The 17,523-nt window shown below is 41.8% G+C and overlaps 1 protein-coding gene and 1 long non-coding RNA gene across 6 annotated transcripts in view; one reads left to right on the top strand and one right to left on the bottom strand.

Annotated features, from left to right (window-relative positions):
• Nucleotides 1-4,341, top strand: part of LOC130150608 (uncharacterized) — a 58,728-nt gene extending 54,387 nt beyond the window's left edge. The window contains exon 5 of the long non-coding RNA XR_008822294.1: nt 56-4,341. This is a non-coding gene — a long non-coding RNA (uncharacterized LOC130150608). The remainder of the gene's footprint in view (nt 1-55) is intronic.
• LOC130150599 (tyrosine 3-monooxygenase-like) overlaps nt 1-17,523 on the bottom strand; it is a 48,777-nt gene that overhangs the window by 19,014 nt on the left and 12,240 nt on the right. For all 5 annotated transcript variants that reach the window (XR_008822291.1, XR_008822292.1, XM_056341721.1 and 2 more), the window contains exons 6-10: nt 16,451-16,596; nt 10,440-10,575; nt 9,744-9,813; nt 8,035-8,091; nt 4,840-4,935 (exon numbers count right to left, since the gene is read on the bottom strand). Coding sequence is in view for 3 of the 5 variants with exons in the window: in XM_056341721.1 (XP_056197696.1) it covers nt 4,840-4,935; nt 8,035-8,091; nt 9,744-9,813; nt 10,440-10,575; nt 16,451-16,596 (505 nt within the window). In the remaining 2 variants the exon portion in view is untranslated. The remainder of the gene's footprint in view (nt 1-4,839; nt 4,936-8,034; nt 8,092-9,743; nt 9,814-10,439; nt 10,576-16,450; nt 16,597-17,523) is intronic.

Here is a 17,523-nt window from a genome sequence, read left to right as displayed (position 1 = left end):
CCCCTAAAATCTGAATATGTAGAAGGATAAAACAACATCCCCCTGCTTTTTTCAGCTAGTATGATAGAAGATTCACAGTCCTGTGCAACACTGTTTCAAAGTCTCCAGCCCATGTCACAAATCTTACATTTCCTGCTGCATTGAAGGACAGGATGCTCCTGGTATTTTCTGCACAGCTTTCATGCCAGTTAAGAAACCTGAAAGCTTCCCTGAAACCCAAGATGTAAGTGTGTGCTATAGTCTGTGTGCACGTGTTTGTGTTTTGGGCCTGCAGAGGTTACGCTGTATGTTCTTCTACATTGTCCCTTCAGGCAGACAGGAGGATTATGGACGACACTTATGTCCACACTGCAGTCCGTAGGCACATCTACTTTGCTTACGCATACTGGAGACCACCTTTCAGCCAGCCAGCAGCAGAGCTGGTGACAATGCAATTGCGTAGGTATGGGTGTTGGTTGTTTAGTACCTGCAGAGGGCCCTGGGAAGGCAGCACAGCTCAAGCTAAAAGTGAGTTCCTGTACCATCTGTCTGCCCCTGAAACCCAAGTGAGATCGTTCCAAGCTAGCTCAGCTCCAGTAATGCTAGAACAGCACTGTGGATGTGCCTAAAAGCTGGTTTGGCCTCCACTTGGCCAGGTTGGTGAGTGCCATGGCCACTTTGGTCAAGTGTCCTGGGTACAAACAAAAAGGAAAAGGCAGCTCATTCCAGTCAATGTCAAGACCTTTCTTTCCACCTTCAGCCTGGGCAGTGGGCCCCATCCACCTAGGGACAGTCTTTTAGTAAGCACCTCTTCATGGAGATCTGCCGGTTTGTCTTTCTCTCTTCTTGCCCCAGCCTTCAGAAGGCTCCCTTCGCTATTTTTTCATCCAAATGCCAACTCCTACGATACTTGTATATAACTAGTAAGAGTGGGTGACACTGCACAAGACTTTCAGCAAAATCTGCTATCCAGAAAAATTCAGATAGTAACCTTAACCATGTTTTTAGGTATTTCACTGAACTGAGCCTGAACTCTCCATCACTGGAGGCCTGCCTTAACCAGTAGGCCAATTTGCTGCGGAACTTGTGCAGAAATTAACACAGGACTTAAGAAAAAAAAAAAAAAAAACAACCAAAAAAAACCGAACTAGAATATAAAATGGTAAAAGATGATGTTCTTTCTGTTCTTCATTTTCAGTGTGTAACTGAAGAATAAACCTTGGCGAGCACTCATACAGTCCAAGATGGATGGTATACACAAACATGAGGCTGCTCTTATAATCTTAGAAGCTCTGGGGACTAATGGGAAAAGATTTCAGAAACTCAAGACCTGACAGGGGTCCTGCTATGCTGTCAGTGTTGAAGCAGAATTGAAATCCCACTGATTTCAGTGGAAGTTCAGCTCAAAACCGGATGGCCTTAAAGGCCTCTACAAGTTAAGTACTTGTGCTGCAAGAAAAGCATATGTAGCACAGAGTGCTGCCAGGAGTGTGGTATGAACCATAAGATTTTACAGTATGTAGGACAGAGTCCAGCTGAGTGTTAACAGGAGAAGCATTTTGGATAATGTAGAACAGCTGACAGAATATAGCGAAATAAACAGTGCAATACTGAGAGCTGTTGGGGAGGAATTCTTACAGTTCAGAGGAGGCAAGGCTGGCCAGCAGTCAGACCCATTACAACTGTTCAGTTTAGATTTGGGTATGGTTATGCTGTCCTTCCCGATACCTAGCTGCTGTCACTAAAGGATTTGTTGGATAACATGGATTTGAGCGCAAGTCTTATGCCAAGGGTGTCTAGCTCTAATTTCCATCCTCTGCCTTTCTCCAAAGCCATGACCTGAGTTTGGGCAGGATCAACTCATCCACAGAAAATAACTGCCTGAATCTGAGTTCAAACTGGTCAGAGTGGGTGCTGTGGAGAAGAGGAAAACATTTTGAAGATTTCATAGTCAGGATTGGTTCCCTGGGTTACAATCACACACCCACAGAGAGTCAGTGCAGGCTGCAGTTCAGGAATGTTCCCAGGCTCCTTACTGATGCTAAGTTCTCACATAACACTAGCTGGACATACTGCTGCTCACTCTCTCCAGCTGGTTATCTTCTCATAGCCAACCACCTAGCCTTAGTAACTCATGCCTCTATTGCCGCCTCAGTGACCAAATCATCCTGTTACTACTGGTTCAGAAGCCTTCAGTGATGAGGAAACCTCTCCTTTGTGCAGGTCGCTGCAGCATGTCTCCTCCATCACATGAGCTGCCGTGAGTCTGCCTGTACCGAATATACCCATCAGCTAAATTATAGTCAAGTTTGGGGCCTCCATGCAGAAGCTCACAACTGGGCCCATACTGAGAAGACTGGCAGATAATTATCAGGATGGACAACAGCTTTCTCCCAAGCAGTAGCAAAACTTACCTAGAGCTTTCTTAAAAGCCAGTCTAAGACTGCAAAATGAGCTTTACAAGAAACTGAAGGCTATCATGAGCCTCACTATTTTCCACTCTGTCTTCCTCTTAACAAAACTGCCTAGATATTGCTGTATTTCTAAAAAAAAACATTCTATGAAATAGACACTGCACTACACATATTTCCTCTCCTGAGCTGCAAAAGAAACAGTTGGTATACATTTTCAAGTTGCTAGCAGGTGCTTAGACATAGGATCTCAGCACTTTACTCACATTGCCACTGTCTATACTGAAGTTAGAATTGGATGCTTATGCATATGAGAATGATTACACAGAAACATTTCTGTATTTCAGTTTTGTTCCAAATAAAAATCTGTGACATAAAAGCCATAAAAGGAAACTTCAAAACTTCAGGCCATGGATATAAATAATTTGCGTACAAGAAGTTTCAGGTGCTCCAGGTGAAGTGCACAGAGCCCACTAAGTCCAAAAAGTTACATGCTGCTGAACTTGCAGGGTTGGCACAGGGATTGTACAGGGCACACAGCAGCATTACTGCTGAACTACTTGCCCATCTTCAAACTGTCTTAGGCATTACATGCAAGATGGACACAGTTTTGGAAGGGGGCTAATCCTTCATTACTTATTGAATATCAATGCTATCGCAACTGTAATTTCAGTAATGTGAAGGATGAAGATCTAGGTGGACCCAGCCATATCAAAAGTTTCTCCAGCAGCATTACCCAACCACTGATGATAATAAAATGACAAAAAAATGACAAGAATCTGCCATTTATCAACTCAAGGACAGTTACTACCTCTATTGTCAACTTTAGAGGTAGGAAATTTGAGATGCAGTTATATATTTTGTATATACTGTTGCTTTATACAGCACAGCTTTGTGAACAAGCAGTTCTTGCCTACTACTTTAATCAAAAGCAGAAGAGCTTGTTGGTGTCTGGTGAGGAAAAGGGTAGAAGGAGAGGAGGGAGAGCACAAATCTGGTACACTCAACCCCAGCCACCAAAACTGAGCACTTCTTATGCAAATTTTAACTTCATCTGTGTCAAAATTAAACAGAAAAAGGAGGTAACATCATGTAGATAGATTCTGTGGTGCATATTACTAGGAAAGCTACACAAGCATCAGAGACATGATTACTTCTGCCCTTTAGTACCCTGTTTAACATGTAAATGCACTTGATCTAAAAATATAAAGTATTCAGGCAGGCAGAGCAGAATAAATGTTGCCTTGAACTGTGCTTTAATATTGGACCTTTTTGGTTTTACCAAGAAAATAAAACCAATCCAAGGTTTCCTGTCTAAGTTTTGAACTTATCATAGAACAGACACGTAAACCAAATGCATTGGGCTTGAGCCTGATTTGTAGAAGAGCTCATTTATCTGCTGTTTCAAACCTGTGCATTTCACTGTTCTACAGACGAGTGCCGTGATGCTACTAGCACACTTCTGCTCATGTTCATGGGCAGTCAGGCTCAAGATCAGGCTGCTATGTAGAAACGGAAAGCACATTTATTTCTCTAGGGGGCTAATGAGCATGCAGATCTCAGCTTATCAGGAAAGAAAGCTCTGCAAATGCTTGAAAAGAGCTTTTTCTGTTTTCCTTTGGCTCTTACTAATTCCAAAAAATCACCAAGTATCTGCACAACCTGAAGCAATTGAGTTCTACTGATACCAATTTAGGGCTTTTGCACATAGAAACTGATCATCTGCTTCCGTGCTCGGCAGAACTGAGGAGAAATTAGTATCTCCCCATCAGCTTTGTCCAAAGGAGGGGAAACCCATAAGCTTTCTGTAAAGGTGTACAGTCACTCTTTTCACAGTTAATCTGTCCAGGCAGAGCAGTATCAAACCCATGTACACAGAATTCCATCTACATAAAACCTGAGATGGGATTAATTTTGAAATGTATTTAGGAATAATAAATACTAAAGCACTTTCTTTTAAATAACTGTCCATGTTATTTACAGCTTCTTTGCACTTTATTTGGTCCAATCAGTCAGTGCATTTCAGATTCATATATGCATGTATGTCAATGGCATGGATGAAGTAGCAGCGTTCATAACAGGCATAATATTGCCCTCTAGTGAGTAATTCAGAAAGGTACAGAGTTTTATGTTAATTCAGAAAGGTACAGAGTTTTGTGTTAAAGTCAACTGTATTACTACTGGCCAGGAGTAGTAAGAAGCAAATCTAATACTTTATAGGATGATTGCTGTCATTGCATTTCATTTCTTTAGGTGGAAGAAACACACAATCCTACAGCAGTTTTTTCCTTCCTCAGTAGTTTCTGGGAAGATAGAATTAATTCCTTCGCAAAAGAAAAGCAATATTTTAAAGCACATTGTTTCATGTGAGGAAACAATATTTTGCTTTTACCAGAGAGTTCAGAAAACTGTAATATAGAAATCTTTCAATACCATGTTTGACACATACCGTAAGCTCCCCGTAAGATGAAAGCAGTCCTGCCCCATAAGCTTTGATCAATCCGTTTTGCTTGCAGAGACCAAACTCCACAGTGAACCAATAAAGCTGGTAATAAGAGCAACTTGTGAAAAACAGTCTCCACAGGGAGTTCATTATTAAGCTTCTAATTTTTCCTTTAGTTTTCTTTTATCCTTATTCCTTAATGTCTTTGTATCTTCCATTTTTATAGTTGTAAAGTTTAAGGAATTTATTTTTTCTCTCAACAAATTATATTATTTCTTTCAACAAAACACACATAAGTTATAACACACTTTTCTAAAACTTGCCATCTTTCCCATTCTCACTCAAAAAAAAAAAGGAAAAAAAATTGCTAATGATAATTACATGGGTAAATAAAGTCACAAAGTCCTATCCTCTTCTTTCTTTGGGAGATGTTACAAACTGCCCTGCAACATCTTAGCCCTGAGCTTCATTATAGTCAGTGGAAGCTGACAGATTTCAACCCATAATCCCTAGAAGGACAGGTAGGCCCCCACAGAGGGTTCAGGACACTAGGAAGGGTACTTGGAAGGGCAGTTTCCCTCCTCCTTTGTGTGATAGCATTCAGAAGAATTGAGTAATCATCCCTTAGCAGCAATGTACCCTTTAAGATTATTCCAATTACATCTTTATCATGCTCCAACAGAAAGAAAAAAAGAAAAAAGAAAAAAAAAATGCATCTCCCTGAGCTTTTCTTGCCATAAAGCATGCATAGGACCACACTTCCTTTACCTGCTGAACATTGGTGGGATAAAAGTGACCTGTGGCTCTGCCAACCTATTAGCCCTTCCCTACGATAACATCTAAGGAAATGGACAGTGGAGGACCAATTCTGGACACAGCCCGACCCCTAAGCAGCTGAAAAGATGCTGTGAAAAAGGAAAAAAATGGAAAACATGAGGCATTTCAAGAATATGGCTTTGTGTCACAACTTTTCAAGGCTCCTCTAGGGATGCATTGCACTCTGCTGCCTCATACACAGGGCTGGACCTTGGCTTCACTTTAGCCAGAAGTACTGCATTCTCAGCACCCTTCTCAAAGAACTGCAGGCAGTTTGTAAAATAATGTGAAACTGTTATTCTGTCTATTCTGCCTGCTACTTTCTTTCTATTTCTTTCTCTTTCACACGTCTTATAATTGTGATGACTTGGTTTTAGCCTGCAAATTTACCACTACAGAAACAGCATGCCAGGATCTTTCCTTCTGCAGAATCCTGAGCTGCTTTATCTACAAATCAGCTAATAATTCTGCACTCTTATTGTGCTAATAATCTTGATTCTTATTTCACAGTGAAAATTCTTTTGAGTATCTTCTCATTTTGCAGAAGATCTTTTTGACTGGAGAATGAGACATTGGAGAAGGAGTAATTCTTTTTAGTGTTTCCTTAGTTACCCTATATTTGGCTTTTAATGAGGTTCTTTCAGCTGTCACTGTTTTAACAGGGTACAAGACACAGTACTAGTGGCACTCTGTGGATGACATGAACATGGGCAATTTCCCATCTCTTGTGCATGGATCCACCTGCTTAAAAGTCGTCCAGGGACTGAATAAAACAATGGCATTTCGAAGTTTGTCTTACAAATGTTACAGACCATAGCAACAAACAAAGTTAAGATTCTTTAAATTAACTTTTAGTTAACTTAAATGATGTCTTATCATCTAAGCTAGTTACCTACTTTCTCTTTATAGTGAACAGAGAATGACAGGGACTTCCAGAGAGAAAAAATAATTTGTTAGACAGCTATGTCAGGATAGTGAATATGTTGCAGGTTCTTCTCTATCTTCACTTTCTAGTGAAGGAACCTAAACAGTAAGCCCTCAATTAGATGTCTAACTTTTAAGCAGTTGAAGACTGAGATGTTAATCCAGAGTGCTTACTGTCCAGAGTACTTGAATGGCAGTTACAAAATTCTGTTCTTACAGACCCCGAACTTCAGTTAGCCCTTTCAAAAAGGTACCCTTATTCTACATCCCCAAACCCTAGATGACACAATGACAATTTCAGATATGAGACCCATCATACCTCTAATCTTAACCCTATTTCTAATCTAGTCCTAGCAAGTCCAGCATCAGGGAGGGATGCTTGCAGAGGAATTGGCCTTCACCCAATCTCACCAAGGCCAGGGTAACAATGCAAAATGGCTTTCTGGGACTCACAACTGTTTAACCCTTACAAAGGCATTCTTAATCTTACTCTAGCCTCTCTAGAACCAGAGAGGGGAAACTGCAGAGGAAATGTGGACATGTCACTGCCTCTTCCCACACAGTCCACTCACATCACTCAGCCCAGGACCTGGATGATGGTACATAAAAATCAGTACTAGTACCTTTTGTTCTCTGAACTCTAAAAATACTGTTAGTCTATTTGGTCCTGACCCAAGGATGGATATGTGCAGATAGATTTTAGGTGAGCCATCATCTCCTTCACACAGTGCCTCGTTCCACTTCACCATGAGTGGGGCTGTGGGCTGGGTAAGAAATTTCAGAAGTAACAATCTTCTATCCACCCTCTCTCATGAATGAGCCTCCCCTAGCTGGGTGATGGTAAGGTTCCTTTCCTTCCCTGAAAAATTCATCAAGACTGGGAAATGGTTGTCATTATCAGAAAAAAAAAAAAAATATCAGTCTCCAGCCCACTCAGAACAAGGTAAGATGGCAGCAAGGGACTGCATGAGTTCTTTTGGCAGCCTAGTGTCTCAGAACAAAATGACAATACCTGCTCTCAAATTGCTTTTAAGTGTTCACCTATTTGTGAGATTAATGAATAAAGGGTGAATCACATTGTGATAGTTCCCTGCACCTTGTGTAGAAGAAAATGCAGGAATAATATTGGGTACCCAGTCTATTAGATGAATGTAGAAATCGAGTTTGGACTTTCCTGTGGCTAAAATTGTAGAAACTTGGCTTCAGTAATACTTTCTTATAGAAGCAAAAAGTATAAATACTTCTTCAGGTGAAATCACACAGTTCTGGGCTCCCCAAGAGGGACTCCAGCCCCTGCTCCAGCACCTCCCTAACCTCTGGATGAGAGGAGACACTCCTGCTAATGCCCCCTTTTTTCCAGCTAACCTGAGACGCTGGAGAAGAGCTTTCCCTGCACAGTAAGGGATATGCAGAGAATCGTTTGGATTTTGCCTCTGATATTAAACTGCCATCTGTACTTACTGTGGCCAGTTTCTCAATCTCCGCTTCAGATGATCCAAGAGAAGCCAGTCCAATATCCTAAAGCAAGTAAGCAAGCAGGCAGTGTTACACTTGTGTGATTATTCAACCCAAGGGAGAGAAAGAGGGGAAGGGGGAGGACCACATAATTTCTAGCATGAATAGCATGAACTATTCATTGTTTTTGTCACCCAAAATGACCTTCCATGGCTTCCAGGATGCCTACCTCTCCCTGGCCCCCAGCTACATACCACTGGGAGCCACATTAGATGAGGGTTTAATCCTCAGCGTTCTCTGTGTAAAGTTAACCATCTCTTGGCTTAATGCTGTACTATCCCTGGCAGACCTTTGCAGGGAGGCATGAGAAGGATGGACAGCAAGGTGGGTTTTATCTTTACCTTTCTGTCTCTCACTCTCTTTCTGACAGACCCATGCAGGATGGATTCTGTTTGCTCTCTTCTGTGCTCCCTGTCAATTTTTCTTTTCACAATAGGAGTCTGTAGATGTCTCTTCATAACTACCATGGGAGCCATATCATAGAGCAAACAAAATTAGAGCATTTTCACCATTCATAGTCTCATGTTGAATGGAATGGAAAAGAATTTTCATGGGATGAATTTCAACTGTGAAAATGTTTTGTAAAAAAAAGTAGGGAAATGTGAAAATTAATTTAATGTGAGCCCATGTTGTGTAGTCTGTGTTATAGACAGGGAAAAGGGGAAAGCTGAAAGTCTTGAAATTGCTGTAATCTCTTATTTCTCATGTGTCTTCAGTTCTAGTATTGAACTGAAGAGGTTTCTTCCAGAATAAATTATAGACCACTAGGATATTTTAAGTACTACTCATCTGAATCTAAAAGTAGCCAATATTTGTGACCAAAATGGAAACCGGCATGTATCCAAGTTGATACAACTGAAAACCACATGATATGAGGTGAACTGGCATTCTTTTTAAGGTATTCTGACAGGGACCTAACATCATGTAACCCCTGTGCCCTTATTGCCACTTTCCACACTGGCCACTGATTGATAAGCCTGGAATATGAGTTATCTTCTTCCCTCTGCTATGGTTTTGAGGCACATTCATAGTTCTGAAGTCTTTAATTATGTGAGGTCATTGAGTTCATTTGGGTCTGACACTGACTGCTCATACCAAATAGCCTCTTATTACACAAAGAAGCCCTGTTTGCTTTCTGGAGCCTCCTTACCAGCGTGAGCAATGCTGTGAGAATCTGGTAAGTTGTAAAAGGAAAAACAACTCTAATGAATGACATGGTGATGGACACAATTAAAGTATCGTGTGAGATAAAAATGTACATCCAGAGACAGAACCAGCCTGGGGGCTGGATGGCTGCTGCTGGTTAGGTTCATGTGGCGCAGGACAGAAAGCCAGGGGAACAGCGTAGTCAGTACAACCCAAACATGCAGCACCGCAGAGGCTCCACTGGCATCCTTCTGCAGACTGACGCAGCCCTCCCACAGAGAAGTCCCACAAGCACTGCCTGCCCTTCCTTTTACACAATGTCCATTGCTACCACTCTCTTGGAGTAAACGTCTCCTGGAACACTGCTAGCCCACCATCCCTGGAGGTTGCGACTCAGGCACAATCAAGACTTAAAATACCGTTTTAAGCGCAGTGAGCTGCATGCCTTTGATGCACATCTAGCCCACTAACCAGAGTGGCCAGTTAAACAGTCAGAACAAGCTTCTTACCTGTGAGAACTGGGCAAACTCCTTGTCAGCTAGCATGGGAACATGACCCAGTAACTCATGGCAGCAGTCTCTGGAAAACAAGGGACTTTCATGTTTAATAAAGGTTGCTTTTCTTGCCCTACATGTATTTCCCATGAAGGGCTTTAGCTGATAGACCTCCAAGCGTGAGGGCTGCTCCACAGTAGCTGCCTCCATACCTGGCTCTGCAGGGAGCCTTCCCTACTGCTGCAGAAGGCCAGCTGCCCCCCTCTATGCTGGCTGTTGTCTCACTTGGGATGGCACGGGCACTGGTCTCCTATGTCACAACATCTTTGAAAGGCCTCTGTTTTGTCCCAGCATACAACAAAAGCATCTGTGCAGACTTGTAATTTCTCATGAAATGTAATTGCTGCTGTCTGGCCAGCACTTACTGGGAGACTTTCACAGCAGGGAATCAAACCCCAGCAGATGGTAACTGAATGCAGGATGAAAAGATGAAACCAGATATTCTCCAGTCTTTTCCTACCCCAGACGACTTTGCAAGAGAGACAGAGGCCCACACCCTCTCATGCATGACTGCCCCCTCTAATTCTGCAGCTACCAGTTTCTCAAATTGTTTCATTCTGTGGACTACTGGATAAAGCTCCAGCGCCATACCCAAGAGAACATCCCAAACACATTCAGAAGCATGGGACTGTGCCAAGGCATCAAACTTACGGTTCTGGGGAATGCATAGGAGAAGAGAAATGCCTTATATACTGTGTGCTTTGGAAGACACGAAATGCCAGGCTGGCAAGGAAGTCACGAGCGGACAGCAGACCTGCAGCTGGTCTCAGCTGGAAACCTGTTCTCTCTGCAAAAGGAAGTGAGGCCAAATTTAGGCATTTCTGGGGTTAACTAGATGGCACACTTAGGTAATTAGGTAATTGGTTAATTACAGGTAAGCCCTTTCAGAGGACCTTTCCAGCTCTGTTGCAGGAGCTCCCTCCACCTAAGTACAGTAGCAACATCCTGGCTTATCATTGTTTACATGACCTTGTACTGCTGTGGATCCAATTACTGCACCATCACAGCACCTAGCCATTCATCCTACACATCTTCACACAGCAATGATATGAGTTATGGGAATACTGCCTACCCCAGTTTACAATTTTAGCACATTTACACACATTATCTACTATGTCTTGCATGTCAGTGATGTGTCTGAGGTCACATAATGATCCTTATGATCAAGCAGGGGACAGAACCTGCATTTTCAGTCCTGGCTTGTCTATGAATTCTGGGGTTATCTCTTGCATTTCCTGTACAGCATATGTAAAAGAAAACCAGGAGTTAGATAAGGGATACACCCCACCCCTACCCTTGTCTGAGAGCACCTGGCTGTTCCCTGATGCTAGATTACTGCTTAGCCCCCTCCTGCAGACTTTCTTATTCCCCGCACTGAAACCCCCAGTACTTAGTACTGCTGAAGACAGAAACAGGTGCGCTGAATGTCTGCTCCAGTCTAGCTGGTTCTTCTGTTCCTCAGTAGGCCTACTTCAACATACCCTAGGGTATGTTCAAATTCATTTCCCTTTGTCAGTGCATGCTCCGCATGTGTAAACTATCTCAGCACTGGCAAAACCTGCTATCAATTCTATCTTTCTGCCTGGACTTCATTAGAATGGGAACATGCAGGAGAAAGAGCAAACAGGTCCTATCAGAGGTAAGGGTGCTGGAATTTGGCCCTTAACCATTTACACATCAGAACTTCCATCAGTGCTTTCACATATTTTTCTGTTCTGTTTTTCTTTCTTTTTTTCACCATTATGTTTGCCTAGAACTAACTATAGAGCTTCCCAGTGATGTGACCATACATGTTTTGCTTTGAATATATCTATAGAACAGGACAGAAAAATTAAATACTTTTGCACCATGTTTTCAACTCGTGCAATCAGTGTTACCCCAGGACCCGCTGCATTACTACAAAAGGTCTGTGAGAGACAACTAACAAAATAACCAGTCCTATGGTCAGTAGAATACAAAATCTACATTTCCATGGGAAACACGTTGGTGGCCTGCAAAGCTAAGAAAATTGAAAATCACTGCTTTAAAGGAGAGCCAGTGATAATCCTTTTGAAGTCCTATATTCAAAATCTGTGTTGCATTCTCAGCTCCCATAAATGACATTTCATCTTCTTTAAAGTATAAAACTACATTTAAAAAAAAAATCAGAAATTGCTTTATTCTCCCTTCTCTATCCATATTCTATTGTGTCATGAGGCCTGGAAGCTAATTTATTTTATGTAAACAAACAACAAAATCCCACCCAGAAACCAGGCCATTTATAAGATTTGTTTTGGTTTGGTTTTTAGTGTTTCTTCCAACATTTTCTTGTCTTTCTCTTTTGGCTATTAGCACTTTTCTCATTTAAAAAAGAGCGAGAAAGAGAAGAAAAGAGGGGGGTGGGGGAAGGCTTCACTGGAAGAATTGGAACTGACAAAACATTTGAAGCTGTACAGGGCAAAAAAAGAATGGACAGCAAGGAATGATTCTACCTGACAATGTGAGGAACTAAGTGATTAGTCTAGATTACAGGGGTTCTCAAACTTTTTAAACAGGGGGCCGGTGCACAGATGAAGTGGCAGGCAGTCATCTGCGGCTGCTTGGTTTTCCCCCCCCAACCCCCGGCGGGGGTGGGGGGGCATAGTTTGAGGACCCCTGGTCTAGAAGATCTAGAAGATACCATTTGCCATGGTTATCTTCTATTGCTCCACTGAATTCAAAGGCAATAGGTACAGAACTGCCTCAAAGCTGAAGAGAAATCAAATGTATCGAGATTATTTCTTTATGTTGAGGAAGCAGGGTGTTTGGGGGAATAGGGAGACCATCAGCTATGTCTCCTTGGGCACTGGCCAGGAGCTGGCACAAGGGCACTCCCTTGCTGCTGCAGCCATACTAAGACAACCCAGAGGAATGTGAAAATCTCAGAATCTGGTCATCTCTGGGCTAAATTCTGAGTCTGAGTGAAGTGAAAACTGCACCAGCTGAAAAATATATCAGACGAGAACCAAGCCCTAAGTAACTCAGTTTTGGAACGACTATGAAAAAGTCTAGGGCAATTTATATTGCTTTAGCATCCATGTTGGAGGAGCAGAGGGGAAAATGGAAATTACAGCTCAAGTTCCCTGAGATGCCCTTTTAAATATAGGCCAGTGAAGCAGACAGTCTGCTGATGGAACAGACTTGGCCATCTGCCTTGAAAAGACATAGGGAAAAGTTTTCTGCTGAAGGTAGTATCTGCAAAATCTGAACTTCTATTTTGTTACTGCACAATAAAACCAGCAATCAGTAGAGAACTGGGGGTGTGGCTGATTGGACATGCTGCCCAAAGATCTCTGAAATCAAAATTAGTTAAAGGGAAGGTCTTGAGCAGTTGACCTAAAGTGATCTGTAAGTCTTAATTCTTGGCCTAAAAAACTCATGTATACAGGCCTGTGCATTGTAGTGTAAGCTTGCTTGAGTTCACTGCTGTAATTTCTTCCAGCTGTGGAGGACAATGAATGCCTAAATCCAAACATCTTTCCTAGAAAGAAAGATATGCCTAGGTTCATCTAGTTAACTGTTTAGAAAACCATTTACTAAATGGTCACATGGTTAACCATTTAAATTCCCTTTAAGTAATTATAAAGTACTTATGATGTAGAATTCATTTCTGTTCAAACCAGCTTCACTAGCAGGCCAGCTAACACTAGACAGATCTTGTAGTTCAACTTGTATTGAAGTCAAAAAGAATTGCTTGCTTGAGTTCACAGATACTGCTGAGCAAAAGAGAAGGTGGAAGTTTATCTGGCTGTGTGTGCTGGTTATAACATGATCACTTTCTCTCCAGAAGATTCCTCTCTTTCTCTCTCTCCATCCCTACAGTTTATTATATTCAAAGCTGTGCCAGGAGAGGTTTAGACTGGATATCAGGAAGCTTTTCTTCACCAAGAAGGTGATCAGACACTGGAACCAGCCTCCTAGAGAGGTGGTCGATGCCCCAAGCCTTTCAGTGTTTAAGAGGCATTTGGACAATGCCCTTAATAACATACTTCAGCTTTTGGTCAGCCCTGTATTGGTCGGGCAGTTGGACTAGATGATCGTTGTAGGTCCCTTCCAACTGAAATAGTCTGGTCTGTTCTTTTCCTGATCTATGCTATATAAAGACTTATCATCACACATGCTAAAGAATGGTCCAGTCCATAGAGGCACTATTTAGCAAAGGTACATGCTGGGATTTGTGTCCTAAATGAGATAGTGGCACAGTCTGGGGCTCACCCAAAACTAAGCAGTGACAGGACGAACTGCACTATGCATCTCCACATAGGCTGTAGTTGAAACACATCCACTATAGAATTTTGGGACACACATCACAGCCTATAGTTTGATTGAGGTTTGGTTGGCTGAGCACTGCACGCCTGTAACACAGGAAAGAGCCTAAGTACACAATTGATTGATGATTTGTGAGGAGCAAAAATTCTGGCTTTATTGATGCTAGTGGTAAAAGATACTCAAATAATAAATCAGAAGAACTCTTTATGAATCATACCCCTCACCCAGTGGCTGCTTGGCATGAGGCTGCCTTTAACACAGATTTTACAGACCTTGCAGATGCTTCTGACTCAGTCTGAGTTTGTTACAAAGGGACCTTTGTATAATAATGTCAATCTTCATACTATTATTCTATAAGGAATTCTGCATAATGAAATGACCCTTATTAGAGGGAATCATTGAAGATAAGTAAGACATTAGTTCAAAGCCCCATATAATGGGACTAAAATAGCTTACTCTTAATTGTGTCTAGCTGTAAACACAGTTCTTTTGAACAAACTTTGTTCCATCTATGCATCATCTTTTAAAAAGCCTGTAGGCTAAACTAATCCAGGTTTTCTCTACAGTTTAAAGGGGGTAGGACTAGCTTTCCTGAAAGCCATTCTTTCCAGTTCCCTTAGACACCCATTCCAGGATGGAATAAAATGCCTCTGAAGTGCCTGAACTCATACCCAGTCAGAACAGTTCAGACAATTAGATTGCAGTAGACATCCAGTGTTTATAGCAGATGAGTTGAAACTCACTGTGAACATCTTCCCAACTATTATTAGCAGAATTTTCAGAATTACTATTTTTACTGCCCTTTTTTTTATATTTTTTTTTTAATTTTTTTTTTATTGCTTAGGACAATCTGTATGGCATGGAGAAAATTTAGAACCAGAGCCTACAAAAGATGTGAGCAGGGCCAGACTCCAGGCAATCAAATCCTGTCAACCAACATAAGTAGTATAAAGAGTATTATGACAGGACATTCTTACATTATCCTAGATTCTTCCACTTTGAAATCACCTGTTCATTTAAAGAATACAAATATCTGTGATAATCAAATCAGCATCACATGATTTCTGGCACTCCCTGCTGTCAGTTACCATGTAAATGCCATAAGGTGAAATCAACTACTTCATGGGAAAAAATATTTATCAGCCCAGTTTCTATAGGAGGGAAGTAAGATGGATAGTTAATAGAAGAGAAAATAGATCAGAAACTGTATAATGCATGCACAGAAAAATTCCTGCAGCTGGAGGTGATGGTGCGCATGAGAGATGCTTTCCATATGCCACCCCTCCATTCCCTTACACTAAAGAAAGATACAATAAAAACTTTATCATCAAACAGCATAATCTTCCCTAAAAATGTCATTGTCTTAGAAAACTTCAGCAACAGAAAGCTTATTCAAACTTACTAGTGTCACCTACTGATACATGGAGCAGGTTATTTAATTTCCTTAATATTGTATTTAAATTCAATTTGTTTGAAGTTAAGCCATACTTTTTATTATTTATTTCATTATAGTCATCAACTGCCCTCCTCTCACTGGCACATCTCCTTGTCACTGGGAAGGAGCAAGGAGGCATTAAGGACCACCTATCTTTAGTCATTCTTGATAACAGTAGGAAATCATCTGGTTGACATAAAGTGCGTGGCCTTGGGAATCTGTGCAGCCTGTGGCCTCATAAAAATAATGCAGGACCCTTCCATAAAAATAATGCAGGTCCCCTTGCTAGTCAGCCCCCAGGTAACAGCAGTTAGGTCAGCCTAGCGCTATTATGTGTCCTTTCATCTAAGGCTATATCTTCATGCGTTTACAGACTAGCACCACAGCCTTTCTGCTATCCTGTCAGCCACACGGTAGGTACCAAACTTTAGTGGGACCACTAAAGAAAGAAGCAGCACTGTTTCAAGGCTGACAGACTAGCAGGACCTCCTGAGGATCATTCCCTCTATCACATATTGCCATCCTGTCTCAGGCATCAGAAAAAAAAGGGACTTGAGAGGTATGTACCTGTACTTGGGTTTGGGACTTAGAAGCAGCATAGCTATAGAAGCATTAAATACAGACAAACCCACAGAACACCTGCATGTGGAAATCTTGCTGGGTAGTGTACTGCAGCAGCTGTACTGCCACTAGTATTGGAGTTAGCTAGTCAGTGCTACACCAACTGCAGCCACTCACAGAAGAAACATAAACTTACAGTTCGGTCCCTAGATATGCCTGGTATTAATGCCCTGTGTTACAGCTCATCTTGCACAAGGGAACTCTACAGCTAATCAGCTCTGCTCATCAGCTTGGGTCCTACAAGATGGTTTGTGTGTGTACGTGTTGTACAAACATGTCCGGGAAACGCTAGAATAAACTGTGGTTCATAATAACTGACCTTTTAAAAATCTGGAGACGTCCTGAAGCTGAGGTATGTTATCCTCTTGGTAGCCACAGTGTTTCTCCAGCTGCTGGAAAGCATCCAGGTACTGTGTACAAGCATGAGTAGGGTAAAGGCTTCTCAGCTTCCTGTAGACTTCCCTCCTGAAAAGCAAAAAGCCATATAGCATGACCCACCTCAATAAAGCAGTAGTTATCTGCCCTATCTACACATCTACAGAGAGACATAAACCCCCAGCACAGGCAACCTAAAAACCTGAACTCAGGACACCTGGTGCTTGGAAGCTGGTGCCTGGGTAGTGGAGGAAAGCATAAGGGGCGTTGTTTCATTTTTCCTTCAGAAGGTGGGTTCTGTTCAGCAAATCTGTTTTATCCCTTCCTACACCCTCCTTTAATGTACCAAGACTCTAATCCTGATTCAGAATTGCTTAGGTGTAAGGGTGTTGGAGGTGCCAGAGAAATCCCAGGGAGAAAGCTACAGCTGTGGCCCTCTCTATGTTGTGCAGTTTAAGGATGGAATGAGCCAGGTATTCACTCCCTCTCTATGTTGGGGTACAACTTGAAATACTCGTCCCTCCACCTCCATGCTGAAGCCTCCCTCACTTATATTTGGCTCTTACAAACCTCCTACTAAAAAAGTACGTTTTCTGATACTGAAGAGTAATATCTGGACAGGCAAAGGGGTTTATACTGTTGCACTTCAAAATGCCTGGCATGGGCCATGTATTTGAAAGACATGCCAACTTCTTGAAACATTTATCCCATTGTACAAAAAGAGACCAGCTGAAGAAAAGAATATATATAACCAGGTTCAGACACGGGCTTCAAGCTTCTCCTAAACTTGATGGTGCTTGGATTTAGAGCTGTGGTTTGTAATATATTTAGCTGTTGCAAAATAAGTAAGTGGTAATAGGATGGCAAAGAACCTTATAGAAATGGCTATTTTTGTTCAGACATGGCCCTAGGGTGTTAAAAATTTTATAAACATTGTTTTATGAAAATTGAGATCATTCTTGGAAATGCTGGCTACGGAAAATGACCTTTTGTTGTTTTTGTATTGTTGTTTGTTGG

This window comes from Falco biarmicus, chromosome 5 (genome assembly GCF_023638135.1).
Source record: "Falco biarmicus isolate bFalBia1 chromosome 5, bFalBia1.pri, whole genome shotgun sequence".
Taxonomy (NCBI): domain Eukaryota; kingdom Metazoa; phylum Chordata; class Aves; order Falconiformes; family Falconidae; genus Falco; species Falco biarmicus.
Note: the sequence above shows the minus strand (reverse complement) of the source record. Positions and strands in the feature narration are given on the sequence as shown.